This window comes from Somniosus microcephalus, chromosome 32, assembly GCF_052327205.1.
Source record: "Somniosus microcephalus isolate GS21.2 chromosome 32, FLI_Smic_1.0, whole genome shotgun sequence".
Classification (NCBI taxonomy): domain Eukaryota; kingdom Metazoa; phylum Chordata; class Chondrichthyes; order Squaliformes; family Somniosidae; genus Somniosus; species Somniosus microcephalus.
Genome location: NC_141018.1, coordinates 36,424,608 through 36,437,359, shown reverse-complemented (window position 1 = coordinate 36,437,359; position 12,752 = coordinate 36,424,608). Strand labels below are relative to the sequence as shown.

The following is a 12,752-nucleotide window of genomic DNA, read 5'->3' as shown; positions in this document are numbered from 1 at the left end:
TAAAATGACCCCCAGGTGTAGGTGCTGTTGGTGAAATCACCGGCTACCTTTGGCGGGAATGTGCCAGTATGAGCTTCACTTCTGCTGGCTCTGTCGTTCTGAGTCGGTCGAGGGGCTGTGCCCCCTCAATCTGTAGGGCCTTCGTTAGCCGTGGCTCAGTGGGTAGCACCCTCGCCTCCGAGTCAGCTACGTCATGGGTTCAAGTCCCGCCCCAGAGACTTGAGCACAAAATCCAGACTGACTGTCCCAGTGCAGTGCTGAGGGAGTTTACAAGTTTTTTTAAAACTCAAAGCTTGGCGTCAACTATTCACTAACAGCTGACACCAAGCCCGAGCTTTAAAAACTCACAAATACAAGAAGAAAGTTGAGAAAAGACTTTACATTGAATTCCATAGAATATCCAGCACAGAAACAGGCCATTCGGCCCAACCAGTCTGTGCTGGGGTTTATGCTCCACACCAGTCTCCTCCCATTCCTCAGCTCAGCCTATCAGCATATCGTTCGGTTCCCTTTTCTCTCATGTACTCATCTCGTTTCCTTTTGAAAGCATCTAATCTATTCACCTCAACCACTTCCTGTGGTAGCGAGTTCAGATTCTAACCACTCTCTGAGTAAAGACATTTCTCCTTATTTCCCTATTGGATTTATTAATAACTGTCTTGTATTTATGGCCCCTAGTTTTGGATTCTCCCACAAGTGGAAACATTCAGCATTTTAAAGACCTCTATTAGGTCTCCCTTTTCTGAAGAAAAAGATCTTCCCCAATAGCCGCAATCTCTCAGTTCTGGTACCATCCTTGTAAACCGATTTGCACTTTCTCCAGTGTTTCTATGTCCTTTTTATAGTCTGGAGACCTGAAGTGCAGCCTGACCAGGGTCCTGGACAAGTTTAACATAACTTCGCTACTTTTGAATTCTAGACCCCTAGAAGTAAATCCCAGAGCTTTGTTCACATTTTGAAATGCTTTGCTGACCTGCGATGCTGCTTTTAATGATTTGTTCACCTCTATCCCTAGATCCCTTTGCTTTTAGATGGTGTAACCTTGTGCACCACCCTCCCTGGTCACTATTGATGCTCACTCAGAGGGGAGCGGGAACGCAGCGAAAGACCTGTGTCCAATTTCAGGAAAAACTCTGAGAAATCCCGCGCTGATTGCTCGAGGCAGTCGAGCAAGTTCCAGGAGACTGTGGGCGCCCACGATGCACCGCGGCATTGTCATTGGCCTCGTCTGCTCCCCATCTCATTCCGGCTCCGTGAGCGTCAGTGCCCGTCGGGCTTTGCCCCTTAGCCTCTCAATGGGACTAGAGCAAGAAACCCCGGAGTATCGGAGAGCGTGTGAGTGAGGTGCTGGGTGCATCGCTGAATGTTGTCTGTTCCTGATTTCCAGATATCCCAGCACGGAGCCCTGCACGGGGGACCAGAGGCAGTACAAGGTGTGCGCTGCTGAGGTAGGTAGGCTTGTCCAACAACCTTCACGAGCGTTCTAACAGCAGCATTCTTCATTCCAATTCCAAGATCCCTTTTCTAATGATACGAGTGCCACTAGAGTTATCCCGTATCTAAGGGTATGGTAGTGCAGTGGTTGTGTTACTGGCTGGTAAACTAGAGGCCTGGACTAATAATACAGAGAACGTGGGCTGGATTTTGTCAATGGGGAGCTTTTGGAGGCAGGACTCCCACTTGTCGGGTTTTAGTCCCGCCTCCGTCGACTTGTGGCCAACCCACGCTATTTTCCCTTGATTGACCTTGTTAAGCCCGCCCAGCGGGCTCAGCAGGCCAATTAAGGGACACCTGGTTACTGGTGACATCAGCGTTTGACAACTCTGTGAAGCTGTCAAACACTGACAATCTGTCTTCTAACTCGAGTCCTTCTACTCAGACTCAGTTAGAGATCTCTCCAGACCAGAAAGCAGAGGCTGCAGCTTTTGACAGCTCAGCGGCCATTCTGCTTTCTGTGCCGGTGAGCTGAGGGACTCCCGAGTCCTGAAGGGAGGAAGCCTGCAGGAGAAAGTAAAGGTAAGTAAAACTTATTAAAACACTTTACACACACCTCACACACTTATCTCTGCACACATGCACCCATCACTCACCTGCAGAATGGACATCTCGACACCTCCAACCCCTGCAGACCGACGGCCCGCCTCGCTAACTTGGCGTGGTTCAGAGCCGTCGGACAGCCCACACTTCAGGGCTAAAAATAGGGATTAGGCAAAAAACTGCCTGTTAACTACCTGTTAACAGGCAGTTAATTGGCACTAATCCCCTTCCCGCCTCGGGGAGGCGGCTCCCAGCACAGGTCAGGTACCCGCCTCCTGGGACATTGGCACGGAGGCGGGTTGGGGGCGGGATGGGTTCCTGCCCCCCGATTCTGCAATTTTTCCACCACTCCCGCCTCCAAACCCGCCTCCTCGGGGTTTGGAAATTCGAGCCCCGTGAGTTCAAATCCCAGTCTGAATTCAGTTTAACAAAACATCTGGAAATAAAATGCATCTATCAGTTGTTGGAAATTGGTTCACAAATTAACTGTTCTTACCTGGTCTGGGCCTATATGTGACTCCAGTCCCACACCAACTTAACTTACCCCTAAATTGGCCTTGCAGTTGTATGAAAACTGCACTGTCTTCTCCATGGCAACTAGGGACGGCCAAATGGGGTACGATGCCCTAATGGAGTGTAATACCTGAATGCGGGATAGTGCCTTAATGGGGTATAATAGCCTAGGCTGTGGGCCTGTGTTTGGCCTTCAAACTCCCCCTGACCCTGACTCACCCCTAGCCTGCTCTAAGTGCCGTGCTAAAACAATGCAGAGTAACTGCACCGATCTCGAAGCCAGTCTGTCTACGTGATATCTGGGCCTGTTCTTGGGCTAATATCTGGTCTCTGTCTCTCCTCAGGACTGCCCCCCAGGCACAGTGGATTTCAGACAGCTTCAGTGTTCCGCCTACGATGGCCGTCCGAGCCTGCAGACTCGCGGCGCTCCCTTTGAGTGGGTTCCTTTCTACGGAGGTGAGAGGTTTTCCGTATTTGCAATGATGCCCCCCCCCCTCCTCCTCTACTGAAGGTTCAGATCCAGACTTGGGTACGGTTAGTCAGAGCACCAGCTTCAACCCCGCCCCGAAACCTTATCCAAGTGATCATTCCTCACGCGTGAGTCTAGACAGCAGGCTGCTCGACTTTGGAAGGCATCACAGCTGGATAATGATCAGCCGCACTGGATGATCCATTTATTCACATAAAGCAATCCAGTGATTGCTGAAAATATTGAATACTTGACTGTATATTGTATTTGAACGATTTATACCTGCCCACTAGATCTTGTGTAGAAATTAAACCTAAAGAATGAAAGACTTGCATTTCTATAGCGCCTTTCACAAACTCGGGACGTCCCAAAACGCTTTACAGCCAATGAAGTACTTTTGAAATGTAGTCACTGTTGTAATGTAGGAAACACGGCAGCCAATTTGCGCACAGCAAGCTCCCACAAACAGCAATGTGATAATGACCAGATGATTTGTTTTTTAGATGTTGATTGAGGGATAAATATTGGCCACAGGACACCGGGGAGAACTCCCCCTGCTCTTCTTCAAAATAGTGCCATTGGATCTTTTACGTCCCCCTGAGAGAGCAGACGGGGCCTCAGTTTAACATCTCATCCTGAAAGACAGCTATGATGTTTAGGTCAGTGTTACACTTCAGGATTGTCCCTTTAGGTGTCAGCCGTGGCTCAGTGGGCAGCACTCCGGCCTCTGACTCAGAAGGTCATGGGTCAAGCCCCCACTCCAGTGATTTGAGCATATAATCCAGGCCGACACTCCCAGTACAGTACTGAGGGAGCGCCGCACTGTCGGAGGGGCAGTACTGAGGGAGCGCCGCACTGTCGGAGGGGCAGTACTGAGGGAGCGCCGCACTGTCGGAGGGGCAGTACTGAGGGAGCACTGCACTGTTGGAGGGGATGAGACGTTAAACCGAGGCCCCGTCTGCCCTCTCAGGTGAACATAAAAGATCCCACAACACTATTTCGAAGAGGAACAGGAGAGTTCTCCCTGGTGTCCTGGCCAATATTTATTCCTCAATCAACATCACTAAAAAAAAACGGATTATCTGGTCATTATCACATTGCTGTTTGTGGGAGCTTGCTGTGCGCAAATTGGCTGCCGCGTTTCCCACATTACAACAGTGACCACACTTCAAAATAAAATACTTCATTGGCTGTGAAGCGCATTGGGACGTCCTGAGGTTGTGAAAGGCGCTACATAAATGCACGTCGTCCTTTTTCTTTTCTAAAATGTTCAGAAAGAGATTGTGAATATTAGCTGAGTGAAGCAGCTTGTTGAAGGGCTTGTGTGGTGGCGTCTTGCCGCGAGGGCTGACGGCTGCTCTGGTTTGTGTTCCAGCCCCCAGCCCCTGTGAGCTCAGCTGTTTAGCCAAAGGGCTGAACTTTTACTACAATTTCGGGCGAGTGCTGGACGGGACAAAGTGCGGGGCCGGCTCCGATGGCGTGTGTATCAACGGGCAGTGCCTGGTAAGTGCCAGTCAGGGATTAGAGGGGCCAGGATGTGTCTGACAAGGGGAGGCAGCACCAGTGTGGTACTGGAGGCCGAGCCAGAGTTATCACCAGTGTTGTCCAAGGGAAATCGCTACAGGTGAGGCTACAGCGACACTGTTTTAACCACATGTTCTCATGTTACTGTAGTAGAAAACACCTCGCACACAATACAGGCAACTGTACTTCACAGTGGTAAATGTTTGTTCAGTATATATATACACTTCAGTAACCAAGGAAGTAAACCAGCCACAATGATCATAGAAACATAGAAGATAGGAGCAGAAGTAGGCCATTCGGCCCCTCGAGCCTGCTCCACCATTCAATGCGATCATGGCTGATCATCCAAATTCAGTACCCGGTCCCTGCCTTCTCCCCATATCCCTTGATCCCCTTAGCCTTAAGAAATATATCGAACTCCTTCTTGAATATATTTAATGAATTGGCCTCAACTGCCTTCTGTGGTAGAGAATTCCACAGGTTCACCACTCTCTGGGTGAAGAGATTCCTCCTCATCTCTGTCCTAAATGGCTTACCCCTTATCCTTAGACTGTGACCCCTGGTTCTGGACTCCCCCGCCATCGGGAACATCCTTCCTGCATCTAGTCTGTCTAGTCCTGTCAGAATTTTATAAGTTTCAATGAGATCCCCTCTCATTCTTCTAAACTCTAGCGAATATAAGCCTAATCAACCCAATCTTTCTTCATACGTCATTCCTGCCATCCCAGGTATCAGCCTGGTGAATCTTCGCTGAACTCCTTCCATGGCAAGAACATCCTTCCTCAGATAAGGCGACCAAAACTGCACACAATGCTCAAGATGTGGTCTCACCAAGGCCCTGTACAACTGCAGCAAGACATTTGCTCCCGTACTCAAATCCTCTCGCTATGAAGGCCAGCATACCATTTGCCTTCTTAACCGCCTGCTGCACCTGTATGCTTACCTTCAGCGACTGGTGCACAAGTACACCCAGGTCTCGTTGCACTTCCCCTTTTCCCAATCTATTGCCATTCAGATAATAATCTGCCTTCCTGTTTTTGCCACCAAAGTGGATAACCTCGCATTTATCCACATTATACTGCATCTGCCATGCATCTGCCCAATCGCCCAACCTGTCCAAATCGTACTGGAGTTTCTCTGCATCCTCCTCACAGCACACACGCCCACCCAACTTTGTGTCATCTGCAAACTTGGAGATATTACATCTAGTTCCCTCGTATAGATCATTAATATATATTGTGAATAACTGGGGTCCTAGCACCGATCCCTGCGGTACCCCACTAGTCACTGCCTTCCACTCTTGCACACACTGCTTTTCATCTCACCATTTTACAAACATACAGAAAGGTTAAAGTTCACGACCTGCTGAACATTTATGGTGAGAAAAAGGGTCAGGCGTGGCTGCGACGCCTCCCATGGCCCAATAGCCTGCTGACGCTCACTATCTCGGCCCACTACTGGAGGCCTGTCGCCGCTGGTGGAACCTGTGCCCCAGCGAGAGCCATGCGCCTTCCAGGGGGAGGAAGGGAGAGCGGGTCCTGGAACCTTAACAACTGTGGGGCGGTTGGAGGGGTGCAGGCCTGAGATTAAACCTCTCAGGTCAGGTGTCAGCCGGGGCTCAGCGGGTGGCACTCTCACTTCTTGAGTCAGAAGTTTGTGGGTTCGATTCCCCACTCCAGAGACTTGAGAACAAAAATCCAGGCTGACGCTCCAGTGCAGTACTGAGGGAGCACTGCAGTGTCAGAGGTGCCGTCTTTCAGAAGAGACATTAAGCCGAGGCCCCGTCTGCTCTCTCAGGTGGACGTAAAAGATCCCATGACACTATTTCGAAGAAGAGCAGGGGAGTTATCCCCGGTGTCCTGTGGCCAATATTTATCCCTCAATCAACATCACTAAAACAGATTATCTGGTCATTATCACATTGCTGTTTGTGGGAGCTTGCTGTGCGCAAATTGGCTGCCGCGTTTCCTACATTACAACAGTGACTACACTTCAAAAAGTACTTCATTGGCTGTAAAGCGCTTTGGGACATCCTGAGGATGTGAAAGGCGCTACAGAAATGCAAGTCTTTCTTTTTTTCATTTATGTTCTAGGGGCCTGTTCTACATCTTTAATTTCTGTTTTATTTTTATCAAATAAGCGAGTCATTCCAGAAAGATATTACCACGGAGAAACAGTTTGTACAAAAGGTCAGGGCTGGGTGGGTCAAGGGCAGCTCACAATCCACATGAGAAACTCCGTGAGAAAGCAGCAGGTTTCTGAATGCAAGGTCGCGGTGACTGCCTGGAATACAAGCCCAGTCTGTGCAACCTGTCCTCGTAACTTAACCCGCTAATCCCCGGGGATCATTCTGGTGAATCTGCGCTGCTCCCCCTCCAAGGCCGAGATATCTTTCCTGAGGGGCGGGGCCCGGAACTGGACGCCGTGTCCAGATGGGGTCTGACCAGGGCTCTGTACAGCTCAAGCATCAGTTCCTCCACTTTCGTACTCCAGCCCTGGAGATAAAGGCCAACATTCCAATAGCCTTAATAACAACAGAAAATGCTGGAAAAACTCAGCAGGCCAGGCAGCATCCGTGGAGAGAGAAACAGAGTTAACGTTTCAGGTCGAAGACCCTTCGTCAGAACTGGAAAAAAACAGGAAACTCCATTAGCCTTTCTCCTTACCTTTTCTACCTGTCCACGAGCTTTTCATGATGTGAGTACAGCATTTCCAGTCTACATCCTGAAGCAGGTCTCTGATGGTAAAGGATGATTTCACAGGGTCACTGACCCACCCCGACCCCCTCGTGCCCCTCTCCCCATGTCGGGGAACGTTACCTGCGCAATGTGGACACAACCCAACAGAGATACGGGATCGCTGCAGGTTAACCCACGTCGCAGCAACTCTACCCCAACGTCCGCTGCCGCAGCTCTCAGTGCTGGTGTGGGCTGAAGACTGATTGGACCGCACAGCTGGCGTGTGTCAGCACTGCAAGTGGGAAGATCCCACCTGAACTCCAAACCCGCCCCCGCTCCCGTGCTGCTGATGTCGGGACCTCCAGCGTGTTTCTGGTACTTTCTGTTGTTATATCTGATCTTTTCTCCCTCAGACGGTCGGCTGTGGGCAGATTCTGGGCTCGGAGGAGAAGGAGGACGTGTGTCGTGTGTGTGGCGGCCGGAACAACACATGCCAGCGATATCGGAGCGTATTCACCACCCCACACATTACTCCTGGTGATTGCCTGACATTCCCCTGGTGAATGGTTCATACCCGGTCCAGGAACTGCTCCTTAACCCCTGTCTGTGGGTGTGTGTCTGTGTAAGTGAGTGTGTGTCTGTATAAGTGAGTGTGTGTCTGTGTGTGCGTCTGTGTGTGCGTGTGTGTGTCTGTGTAAGTGAGTGTGTGAGTGTGTAAGTGAGTGTGTGTGTGTGCATGTGTGTGTCTGTGTGCGTGTGAGTGAGTGTGTCTGTGTGTGTGTGTGTCTGTGTAAGTGAGTATGTGAGAGTGAGTGTGTGTGTGTGTGTCTGTGTAAGTGAGTGTGTCTGTGTGAGTGTGTCTGTGTATGTGTGAGTGTCTCTCTGTGTGTGAGTGTCTCTCTGTGTGTGAGTGTGTGTCTGTGAGTGTGTGTCTCTCTGTGTGTGTGAGTGTGTCTGTGAGTGTGTCTGTGTCTCGGTGTACGAGGGTCGGTACCCCTTTCCCTGTATTCCTGACACTGACATGGCTCCTTCTCCCCTCAGGCTCGTTTGGATATAATGAGGTCACCACCATCCCAGCCGGTGCCACGTCCATCAAAGTGACCGACAACAGCAGCAATTATCTGGGTGAGCAATTATCTATTTCTAAAATTTAAAGTGTAAAATCTTTAACTTACTCCTGACCCCCAGACCTCACCGTCCAGCTTAGAAGCGATGTCAACATTGGGTAGAAACTGCCTCTGACCAGCCTTTCTACTGGAGGGGCTTTGGTTGTGAGCGTAGAGCGATTGTATAAAGTCACAGGGGAAGAGTCTGTGGGCGAGTGAGTAAACGTGCCAGCGACCTCCCCACAAAGCGGACAAGTGCAGCCGGATGAGCAAGCGTGGCCCAGCACCAGGAATTCAATGGGGGAAAAATTCAGTATCGCCCTGTTTGGGGCGCCATTATCGGCCGTGCGCAAAGTTTAGCGCCTGGCGCTAATTATCGCCTCCGACGGCAAACTTGGCTTTTATCGCCCCTGGAGGTGATTGGAGCGCTAAATCAGGCGCTTCACACCTGTCTTAAGGCGCAAATGCCGAGGAGCGAGGCGCTACCTCAGAGCGCTGGCGAAGCAAGGAAGATCAAATCAAAATGAACCTGCAAAGTGCTGCTCAGTCCCCAAAACTCCTTCACACAGCGTTGAATCTCTCCAGAAGTCTCTCTCTCTCTCTCTCTCTCTCTCTCTCTCTGACTGCGTGGTGCAAAAATGTCACCGACAAAAAAAGGCAGGAAGCGGTGGCCTTTAAATAGCGCTCCCCCAGTCCCTTTCTGACAGCAAAACGCTCCCCTCAACCTGTCGTTGCTAGCGGCAGGCGGTAAGGCAGGGGGCGCCACTCAATATCCGGTCCGGGGCGCTACCGGGGCGTTGCGCACTCGACTGACGGCACAATCTGCCGGCGCAGGAGATCATGGCGGTAGTGTTTAGCGCCGCCGCAAAATGTCTAGTTAATTTCGCGAGCGGCGCAAACATCGCCGCGCCCGGGCGCTAGTTGCTTTGCACCCCATTAGCGCCCTCTTAAGGCGCTAACGGGAGGTGCAAGCAACTGAACTTTTCCACCAATGTGTTTAAACTCAGGCCTGAATCCAGAAATTGCCCACTGGGAATGTGCTATATCAGAGGGTCTCTGTAACCTCCTCCAGCCCCTACAACCCTCCCTATCTCTGTAACCTCCTCCAGCCCCTACAACCCTCCTGATACGCTTATCAATTACTTCATAAAAGGTGATGAGTCGAAGAAGAGATGATGAGTCAAAAGAAGAGATGAATAAGGCTTTTATTAGCTAAGAAGAGACCATGCTTCTTCGTGAGTGACTGAACAAGTCTGAACGAAACCCACACAGTGGTGGGTGGAGTCAGCTGAGGCATGCCTCCATACACAGCGCCACCCAGAGGTGGCAATATACAATACAGTGGTTTACCACATTCACCCCTTGTTTAATGTGAAGTCCGGCGGGGTGAAGGGTACTACAAGTTAAGTCTATCAGGAGGCCTTGTCTGACGTCCTGATCGTCGTGGTGGCGGCGGTGGTGTTGCAGCATCCGACGTCGGGTCTGGTGTCTGGGTGGTTGGCGAAGATTCCTGGGGCTTTGGCATGCCGTCTGCAGGGGTTGGGTTGGGAGGGGTGGTGGGGGATAACAGTGGTAAGGGGGATAACGGTGGTAAGGGGGATAACGGTGGTAATTCAGGGGTACCCGAGGGTGCGAGATCTCGTATGGAGACCGTGTCCTCCCGCCCGTCTGGGTATGTCACCCAGGCATACTGGGGGTTGGCGTGTAGGAGGTGCACCCGCTCGACCAGGGGGTCCGTTTTATGCGTCCTCACGTGCCTCCGCAGTAGGACGGGCCCAGGAGAAGTCAACCATGCCGGTAGCGAGGTTCCCGATGTAGACTTCCGGGGGAAAACGAACATTTTCTCATGAGGGGTCGCATTAGTGGCAGTACAAAGCAGTGACCGAATGGAGTGAAGCGCTGCAGGGAGGACCTCCTGCCAGCGGGAGGTCGGAAGGCCCTTAGATTTTAGTGCTAAGAGGACTGCCTTCCAAACCGTCGCGTTCTCCCTTTCCACCTGGCCGTTCCCCCGGGGGTTGTAACTGGTGGTCCTGCTCGTGGCGATACCTCTTGTTAGCAGGTACTGCCGAAGTTCGTCGCTCATGAACGATGAGCCCCTGTCGCTATGTATATAGCTGGGGAACCCGAACAGAGCGAAGATGTCATTCAGACACTTGATGACCGTGGTACTGGTCATGTCTGGGCAAGGGATGGCAAAGGGGAAACGGGAGTACTCATCAACTATGTTGAGGAAGTACACATTGCGGTCAGCGGAGGGGAGGGGCCCTTTAAAATCGACGCTCAGGCGTTCGAAGGGGCGGGTGGCCTTGATCAGGCTTGCTCTGTCCGGCCTATAGAAGTGCGGTTTGCACTCGGCGCAGATTTGGCAGCTCTTGGTCATGGTCCTGACCTCCTCGATGGAGTAGGGCAGGTTACGGGATTTGATAAAATGGAAAAACCTGGTGACCCCCGGGTGGCAGAGGTCATTGTGGAGGGACTGCAGCCTATCACTCTGCGCGTTGGCGCATGTACCACGTGATAGGGCATCTGGGGGCTCATTGAGTTTCCCTGGCCGATACAAGATATCATAATTGTAGGTGGAGAGTTCGATTCTCCACCTCAAGATCTTGTCGTTCTTGATTTTACCCCTCTGCTTATTATTAAACATAAAAGCTACTGAACGCTGGTCAGTGAGCAGGGTAAATCGTTTCCCGGCCAGGTAATGCCTCCAGTGACGCACCGCTTCTACAATAGCCTGGGCCTCCTTTTCGACGGAGGAGTGTCTCGTCTCGGGGCCCTGGAGGGTCCTTGAGAAAAAGGCCACGGGTCTGCCCGCCTGGTTAAGGGTCGCGGCTAGGGCGAAGTCGGAGGCATCGCTCTCCACTTGGAAGGGGATGGACTCATCCACCGCGTGCATTGCGGCCTTCGCGATATCGTTCTTGATAAGAGTGAAGGCTGCACACGCCTCTGGTGTCAGGGGGAAGGAGGTGGCTTTGATGAGGGGCCTGGCTTTGTCTGCATAGAGGGGCACCCACTGGGCGTAGTAGGAGAAAAACCCCAGGCATCTCTTCAGTGCTTTTTGGCAGTGGGGAAGGGGTAGCTCCATTAGGGGGCGCATTCTGTCGGGGTCGGGCCCGATGACTCCGTTCTCCACCACGCAGCCGAGGATGGCCAGGCGCTTGGTGTGAAACATACATTTTTCCTTATTGTACGTTAGGTTCAGCCGTTGGGCCGTACGGAGGAAATTTGCTAGATTAACGTCGTGGTCCTGCTGGTCGTGGCCGCAGATGGTGACGTTATCCAAATAGGGGAAGGTTGCCCGCAGCGCGTTCTGGTCAACCATTCGGTCCATCTCCCTTTGGAAGACCGAAACCCCGTTGGTGACGCCGAAGGGGACCCTAAGGAAGTGGTAGAGGCGGCCGTTTGCCTCGAAGGCAGTATACTGGCGGTCCTCATGGCGGATGGGCAGCTGGTGGTACGCTGACTTAAGGTCGATGGTGGAGAATACTTTGTATTGCGCAATCTGATTGACCATATCAGATATGCGAGGGAGGGGGTACGCGTCCAGCTGGGTGTACCGGTTTATGGTTTGGCTGTAGTCGATTACCATGCGGCGTTTTGCAGTGGTTTTAACGACTACAACCTGGGCTCGCCAGGGGCTAGTGCTACCTTCGATAATGCCCTCCTTCAAGAGCCGCTCCACCTCAGAGCTGATAAAAGCTCTGTCCCCGGCACTGTACCGCCTGCTTTTGGTAGCGATGGGTTTACAGTCGCGGGTGAGGTTAGCGAACAGGGGAGGGGGGGGGACTTTTAATGTGGAAAGGCTGCAGGTGGTTTGCAGCGGGCGATTTAAAAGTTGTTGGTTGCAGACTGTGAGTGGGGGGAGGGGTCCACCGTATGCTAGTGTGACACTCTTAAGGTGGCACTGAAAATCCAACCCTAGCAGGACGGCAGCGCAAAGACGGGGCAGGACTAGCAGTTTAAATTTTTGATATTCAGTGCCCCCTACTGACAGGGTCACCACACAGTAGCCGCTGATGTCCATTGACTGGGACTTGGACGCCATAGAAATGCGATGGTGCGTTGGCAGAATCGTGAGGGAGTGGCTACGTACCGTGTCGGGGTGGACGAAACTCTCTGTGCTCCCGCTGTCGATCAGGCAACTGGTGGCGCGGCCGTTTACCGCGATATCTATCATGGAGCTGGATAGATGGTGAGGGTGGCCTTGATCCAGCGTCACGGAGGCCAGTATGTGGCTTAGTGAGTCACTATAGTCATCCGCCGAGACGGTGGTCGGTTCCGGTGACGAAATGGCGGTTGAGTGCGTTGGATACGATGGCGGCGGATGCCATGCGGCCGGGGGTACACAAAATGGCGGATAAGATGGCTGCTCCCACGGCCCGCACGCTGCGCTGCTGGCTGGCTTCCCCTTGCAGGCGTTAGCGT

The 12,752-nt window shown here is 52.0% G+C and overlaps 1 protein-coding gene across 1 annotated transcript in view; it reads left to right on the top strand.

Annotated features, from left to right (window-relative positions):
• The first annotated feature begins 1,199 nt into the window (after positions 1–1,199).
• adamtsl5 (ADAMTS like 5) overlaps positions 1,200–12,752 on the top strand; it is a 45,327-nt gene continuing 33,774 nt past the window's right edge. Inside the window, exons 1-6 of the mRNA XM_085972006.1 lie at positions 1,200–1,263; positions 1,345–1,448; positions 2,895–3,006; positions 4,395–4,522; positions 7,635–7,758; positions 8,263–8,346. Of these exons, the coding sequence (XP_085828132.1) occupies positions 1,200–1,263; positions 1,345–1,448; positions 2,895–3,006; positions 4,395–4,522; positions 7,635–7,758; positions 8,263–8,346 (616 nt within the window). The remainder of the gene's footprint in view (positions 1,264–1,344; positions 1,449–2,894; positions 3,007–4,394; positions 4,523–7,634; positions 7,759–8,262; positions 8,347–12,752) is intronic.